At 34.4% G+C, this 8263-nt stretch overlaps 1 protein-coding gene across 1 annotated transcript in view; it reads right to left on the bottom strand.

Moving 5' to 3' along the window:
* Positions 1 to 7523, bottom strand: part of LOC134751784 (uncharacterized) — a 42782-nt gene extending 35259 nt beyond the window's left edge. The window contains exon 1 of the mRNA XM_063687273.1: positions 7203 to 7523. Within this exon, the coding sequence (XP_063543343.1) occupies positions 7203 to 7398 (196 nt within the window). The 5' untranslated portion in view covers positions 7399 to 7523. The remainder of the gene's footprint in view (positions 1 to 7202) is intronic.
* Positions 7524 to 8263: the final 740 nt, after the last annotated feature.

Consider the following 8263-nt stretch of genomic DNA (forward strand, 5'->3'; position numbering starts at 1 on the left):
GAATCATCAATCAATCCTTTGATGCGAACGCCGTGGGCCCGCCGCACCGCTTCGCTTCGCGTTCACGAGTTGTTCGCTTACGTAAGACGCTGCGTTAGTTAAAAACCCGTATCTTCTTTTATAAAAAACAGATCACATAGTGACATACGACATTTTGCCTAACGTCGATAAGGAAATTGACTAAGCGATTTGAATTAATTTCAATTCATTATTGAAATCCAAATTTAAGTATTTACTTATTCTTAAACAACGGTTAAACAAATAGATGTTATAGAAGGCAGTATACTAAAACACATAATTAATTATAATATAACTATATAAGTATTATATTTACATATATTCGCACATATAACCCGTTGAAATTAAAATCACGCGTCTCACTTTCATTATCCTCCAATAATATTGCATGTTAATTCCACCGGATAGCCAACAAGTGCGTAAATAAATCTATTTGTCTCCAAAAGAATACAATATCCTAGCGGCATTATGGCACTTACGCCATTTGTGTTCGGTTCGGAGGTTGTATCGTCCGAATCAAAGTGACCCGTCATGTCCTTTGTTAATTCTGCGAGTAGATAATCGAATTATGGAGAACGCCTTGCAATGTTGCGTACTTTTCACGAAAAATCGGTTCTTTTTTAATCGACTAAGGTTTAGCGAAGGTCTCAGTTTTGACTCAGGCAATCTGCTTTCGTGTCCGGATGTTCTCCTCTACAGGTCGCAATTCTCAACCGTTCCTCGTGAAATTTTGTGAGCAGGTTCAGTAGTTAGTGTATTCTAACTACATATAATTTTTCTGTAGTTTAGTTTGGAAAATGTTCAAAATGGTAGAAAATGGTTTAAAGGACTTAAGTGCCATTAGGGTCTATGGCACTTGAGACCAGGGATCGGAACCGGTTTTTTGCAAAAACTTCGAAATGACCATATTTTTTGAACTATTTTATACTCGAAATATAGAACTCAGTTGTGTTTTTAGGTAACGACTTCGTATTATTGGATTGCCCCATTAGAAATGAAATAACGCTGTGACCAAAGATAGATATAACTCCGTAATAGTAGTACTATTAGTTATTCTGTGGTAATAGATAGAGAAAAAACGTGCCTCGAATATCACGAAAATTAGATTTTCGATCAGATGGCGCTACTACCTTTGGCCTGACTCTCGTATAGAGGGCGTTGACGGTTTCGTTTGTTATTTAACAATTTTAACGCATATCAGTGAAAGAACATGGTTCAAAATCATAAAAATAATTAATGCAAATAAAAATAATCATTTATCCATATTTAAATACATTTTACCGTATTTTTATAAATCTTAATTTTTAGTTCTAAAGTGTGTCGATAGATGGCAGTGAATTTACTGTGGTTACAAAATTTACTATGACAGTACCGACCGCTCTATCCTATTATATCCTCTTTGCTGTGACTCAACGAAGTATTTTTTATTTTACATGTTTTAAGCTTATCAATCTTATCGCGAGGTCTACAGCTCACAGAGCCACTAGTTAAATATTTTCTTAATGTTGTTCATTAAGAACACTTCGATATCCTTGTAGATAGACCCTGGCATGGAAGTTGGCTTTGGCTTACTAAAATATTTTATTTAATAGACATACTTATTATTGCATAATAATATAACGTATAGGTAAACGAAGTGAGTGGGCGCTAAAGCCAATCAAGGCTGTTTTATTCCACATAAACAAGTTGCCCTACTACTCTGCTTAGAAGTAGGTAAATGCAAAACAAAAAGTGAAGCCTCAAAATATTAAAAAAAATACAGTACTTAAATTTAATAACAAAATAACACTACTAAATGACAAACCCATATTTTTTCATGTAGAAACAAATGGGATATTGATGAATAATCGTAAAATGTTTCCATCTTTGTATAAATAATAAGCATTTTTTGGCTAGCGTAAAAACCTACCCGTAGTATAATAAAAACAGAAAATAATTTTATTTTTATTTTATTTTATTTTATTAATTCAAAAAATATTATTTTATTTTATTAATGTAATAATTTCCTTATAAACGCAACAAGACCGATTTTATTTCTATCAGTTTTATTTGTATTTTCTCGAAAGCCTGAGCAAAGTGGACAACCCTTGATGGGGCATTCAACCAGAATACGTATGGCGTATACGTTCATAAAATTCAAGTTCCAGGGTACACTGCAAAATTTAAAACTTATTTTAATTGTAATAAAATCAAGTAAACAACCGCATTATTTAAACTATGTAACTATACAGTACTATACTAGAATAACTATGCTACATATTAGAATATAAGTATGTAATAAAAACAAAAGTTCGTATCTGACTACAATGTAAGATGTAAGTACAATGGATGTGTTATGCTAAATCAAAAAACTTAGTGGCAAAAGGTCATATTTTCATGGCACATACGCCCTTTTAAGGAAAGCTGTTTTTCAGGGATTTTATTAGGTTTAGGTACTATGACTGCAGTGTGAATTTAGAAACAATGTTCATGTGAGTGTAGATTTTATTTGATGTAATTGGCACTTACGCCATTTTTAACGATGCATTAAGACTATTTATGACAAATATGAGAATATGACGCATAGCACCGGAAGTGTTCATCTATCTAAGATTCCTTTTTATTCGGAACGTCACATAAAATAATGATATATATAGAAAATACGGGTGTTTTGTGTATAGTTTTTTACTTTTCCTTGCGACGATATTTTGTACCAACTTACCGCACGCAACTAATTTAGTAAAAGTAGGTATTGTATTGATATTTCAATTTAAACTCTATTCAAATAAGCATAATAGCGTTTTCTGTATAAATATAATTCATAGTTTCTGATTCATGATTGTACACTTGGCGTTCAATTCAGCCATTTTGTGAGCGATTCGTCATCTGATGAAAATGAAAATATGTCGATTTGCTCATCAATTCTTCCAACTAGACAACATAATTGTAGGCTTCTTATTATAACTTGGATATAGAATAAGTGTCACGATTTGTTATTATCATCTTTGAAATATGTATATAGATACTACGGTTTCGTTCAACACAAAATGTTGTTTGTGCCGTAAGTGCCATATACCTACGCAAAAATGACGCAGACTTATTTTATTTTCCGTCCCAGCCAAGAGAAGAATTAAATATGTTTACTAAATGTATTTTAGTTATAAAAACTAACATACAATATAAAAAAGTATTGATAAGTTGGTTCCCATTGAAAGTTAAAAATATTATATAAAATTAAGTAATACTTTTACCTACCCTTTCGGTAAAGGTTCCGTTTCCAGCTGAGTAATTATCGTACTGTCTAATTTAATATTCGTATACGTTGAAAATCATCAAAATATGGAACGAACACCATTCGAAATATATACGCGTTTGACGTTCCTAATTGAAAGAGGTATCTTAGGCCAAATTTACCAATTCTTCATAGACGTGTTTCCTTACAGACCCCTAAGAGTCCCAATAAAGGTTATGTAGAACGAGCATTGCATAGATTCATCATCATCATCATCTCCTCCTAGCCGATTTTGGCCACAGCGAGATTAGCGTTGAGACGTACAGTACATTACGTGTTATATTATGAACTTCTCACTTTCACGCCCTCATATATATACTCTAGATTGTTTTGAAATTGTGCTCTATATACAAGACAAAAGGTTTATTTTACAATGGAATGATAAAGATGATGCGAGGTTTTGATAGTATATATTTGATATGAGAGACGGGCGGGCCGGCCCCTTGCGTCTATTGAGTCACGAACACCGCACCGCGGACCAATGCAGCCAACTTGATAATTCTGTTGACTACTACAACGCTGTGCATTAATACATTGCTTCTTTTCCATGGCTAGTTTATTGAAAACGCTGAGACATAGATATACTAACAAAGCGCGTAATGTACGTAAGATTAGTTTTATGATTGATTCATGATGGTGGTTTTTGGTGACACGTTGACGGTTGTCTTTTTTTCGAGCGCGAAGTTTAGATTATTTTATTCTTGCACTGCATTGATGAGTAACAAGTGTTGATGAAATATCTTGCAAATTTACTTAATTTGTGCTCTAATATAATTTTTGCAAGTAAATTTGATAGCTGTAATTTCCATTGTAATACAAATCGTCAGAAACCACGGTCGTTCTGTACTTCCTGTTAGTAACAATAACAACTTAACGAGACTAGTACCTTTGCCTTACTAAGCAAAAACTTTATATGGCAATGGCATATTTATTAACAAAACAATAACTTAGGGCCACAGTACGACCATGTACGTACCTTACATTTTACTTGTTTTATAATAGCTATATTATTGTACTGACGTTTATTTAAATAAATTACATTAAAGTATACTTAAATAGCGGTTACGTTAATTTGTTATAGGTGTTATAATTATAAAGTTCATAAGAAAAACAGTAGTGTAAAAATTACCTGGGTATCGGCAAAGATGTATCGGTATGAATGGTATAACAATTATTTTGGGTCGCGGTTTGACGGATTATATCCGGAAGACGCGCGGAACGGGTTTACAATCCTAGACGAATTTGGGGCATTTTCTATGAAAAGGGACCTTATTGTCGATGGCGCTTACGCCGCACAGCGTCGCGCGGCATTGTATTTATATCGGAGCATCGTTAATAATGGCGTAAGCGCCATCGACAATAAGGTCCCTTTTTATAGAAAATACCACATTTGGTTTGTAAGGAGCTAAGGAGTAAAGATACAGTCAGCTGCATTGAAACATGTTCCCCTGCATAAAAATCTCATAGGTATTCTGCAGTTGACTGTAGTATAAATTAAAAATTACTAATTTACTAAAAACTGCGGTATAGATGTCTTAAAATTTCGAATATGTAAGACAATATTTCTATAAACTGAAAAAAATAGAGGGAGTAGGTACCCATACATTTTATTTTAATGCTTTTACATAGGTATTCAGCATCTACTGCGTAGTATGCCAAATGTGTTATACAGAAGAGTTCTACAATAAAATTATTTAAAAAAAAAATCACCATTATAGTAATATGAAAAAATATAACGTATGTAATCTGTTTCACATTTCTTGTACCCAATTCTTTACTACATAAATATTTTCAAAAACCCTAAATTTGTAAAATATGAATTTCTTTTTTTTAATTTACTGATCTTTTACATGTTTTTTTGCGGCAAAATCCCAAATGTCGTATCTCCAAGTTTCATCTGATATACGATACAACATTTTCCGTTTGGACGGGATAGATATCGTAAACGGAAATGCCCGTTTGCGTCTGTCTGTATACGATAGAGATAATTATTGCGTTAATTTGAATACGTTTTTTATTTTAAGAAAGTTGAATTTATTACTATTTGTAATTACTATAATAGCGATTCGTTTCATTATAAAACTGATTAGCTTTATCAATGGGTAAAAAATTACAAAAATTAATTGTATATTGATCACATTTGTGTCGAACATTTAAAAAATGGGGACCTTCAAGAAATGTCCCTTACGACATTTTTTTTTTTTTTATTTTTTTTTTATTTTTTTTTTTATGACGCCTACAAAAATACTACTACGACGCGACGTAAGTGCTCATTTAACACGTAGCTACTTCAACAACAAACAAGAATACTTATAGTTGTCATTATCAACCTATTTAAAATTGCCACTTAATTAATATTAATAGCAAACATTATGTAAGCGCATGCCATTAACTAATTACATATTTTTATCTGACTTAAAATGGTCACGTAAATTCCTAAAATACTCAGATCAGGGACCGGACAACCCTTTCCGCGATAAAACCCTTTCAATGGGCGACACTTAAACACGGCTAACACATTGAAAGACTTTCCCTTTTGAGCTGCAAGCCCATTCATACCCTTACCTTTGACTAACCCTTACCGAAAAGCTAACCAAAAATAAGGCTAGCTCTTAATAAGGGTTACCCTTATCTTTAAGCGGTTTTTATAAAGGTTTCCCTTTGCGTGAAAGAGACAGGATTAGTATATATCTACGGTAGTGTATGAAAAGGAAACAAAATACTAGCCTAGTCAAAGAACGCCGCCGTCGCCGCCGACGATCGCTCGGATTCGAAGTAATGTGTGCTTTATGAACAAGGTAGACGACTTAAATTAGCACGCTTATATGCTAAAAGGGAAGCCCTTTATAAGGCTAACCCTTATAAGCAATATGCAAGGTGTTGGTGAGCGGATGATAAGGGTTTTGTAAGGGTATTTGGGCTACCGATTACTCAAATGTGGTAGCTTTATATAAGGGTTTTTAAAACCAAAACAAAGGGTTTCGTCTGGCAAAGGGTATGGTGAGTTAAGCCTTATGCAATACCCTTATAAAACCCCGATAAGGGATAGCGGGCCGGTCCCTGACTCAGATTCAAGGAGTAGCTAATTTAAACTTAATACGCATTAAATCAATACCAAGTCAATACGTGTGCCTAAGCAATTAAGCAGTTAGCTGCATTTTACTCAAGACAGGGGTAGATTATTAGTTATATAAAACGATGACGTAACACAGGTAGGTAAACATTCTTAAATATCCATAATTAATCTAACACTATTATGTACCTACATTAGTATATAATAAATAACTTGTCCATACACGTAGTTTACTGCAATTTTGTTTACGAGTATTTTCATAAGTTATTATTGCTACGCCGGGCAAGTCACGCAAGTGGAGTTGACGCCCAGCGAATCCAGCGATAATACCTACATAGTTATACCACTTACGTACCTATATAGCGACGTTATCGTCGAGATTATAACGAAATACTCTTTAAAACTACCGCAAGCTAGGTGCGTATCGTGGAAAACAAGAAAACATTTGTTTTAGATATTCGAAAGTCATTTGTTTTTCACAAACAAGAATCTATTGGTGAAAAACAAATGAAATGACTCCCGAATATCTAGGAGGCAGCGAAAACAAATGATTCGTAATTTAAAATAATACAAAATTGCGGTGTGATAAAATTTTCATAATAGCGCAAAGATACACCACGTGCCGGTACAATCGGACACGGAGCGTTATTTCGAAAGCCGTACTAAACGACGGTTCAAACAAAGAACACGCAGCGACAGTTGAAGTCGACCGGTTGCGGAACGCCGCGCCCGCATGCGATAATAATCCAAAAATATGTACACATATTTCGCCTTATCACAACGGAATAAGGCGCAAAAATGTGGACATATATTTGACGCGGAAAATTCGCGTGAACATACCAGCCGCAAACTTCTCCGTGAGCCCGAGAGCTGCGTACCCAGGAACCACGCTCGCGTACACCTCATCCCAGCACCTTGCCTTTTCAGCCCTGTCACCATTATTAGGATGGTTAGAATCAAACAGGCAAGGTCTCTTCTGTACTTCCGTTATAATCAGGTTGCTTTTTATCCCGTCCCCGTCTTTGGTTTTGACCATTTTTGTAATTTAAAATTCGGAAGTTCTAATTTTCACGCGCGTTCGAATTTCGAATTGCGTGCGTTTCGTTCGCGCAGGCACAGCGGTAACGTCCGAGCGCCCGCGTTAAACTGGCGGGACTAGCAAGTAGCGGCAGTTATTCTTATCGTATACAGAGCGCAAGCGAGTCTTCGCCTTCAGAATGACCAGTATAAACATGGCCTAGAAATCCTTAACAACTCGGAACTCATGCTTATAATGGTTTATTCAAGGCGAGTAGCTTGTCAAGCGATGGGAAATCGTCTCAGCGCATCGGTCTCAACATGGCCGCGCCTGGGACGAAACAAATACTACCGTAATATGGCAAAATGTCGTATGTCTCTATAACACCTATAGGCTGATACGACATTTTTGATTTGTGCTTAAAAACTCGGAATAGGTGCGAGCTCAGAGTTCGTTGCGATACCATCCTGTTAATAAATAAATACGTAACGTAAGTACGGGCCTTTTTGAATATTTCGTTTCCATGTTTAAATAATTTTAAATGTAAAAATGAACGTAAATATATAATTAGTTACATAATTTCATTTTATTTATTTTCCATTTAATCAGCACTAACAGCTAAACCTTACGTGCTAATTGGCATTATAATTAATACTTAATGGCTAACATGCATTAATTGCTAAAAACAAAAATAAATGACATAGACATACAAATTGCAACTCAACTTAAGTAAATAAGATTTCATTAATTTAAACCGGAATACATGTCATATACAAAACATTTGTTACATAGTTATTGCTATGAGTGCATTAAGAAAATACTATTAAAACGAATTAATTAATAAATTAAATTAAATGTCAACTGTAGAATTTTAAATAATAGC

Source organism: Cydia strobilella, chromosome 23 (genome assembly GCF_947568885.1).
Source record: "Cydia strobilella chromosome 23, ilCydStro3.1, whole genome shotgun sequence".
NCBI classification, from domain to species: domain Eukaryota; kingdom Metazoa; phylum Arthropoda; class Insecta; order Lepidoptera; family Tortricidae; genus Cydia; species Cydia strobilella.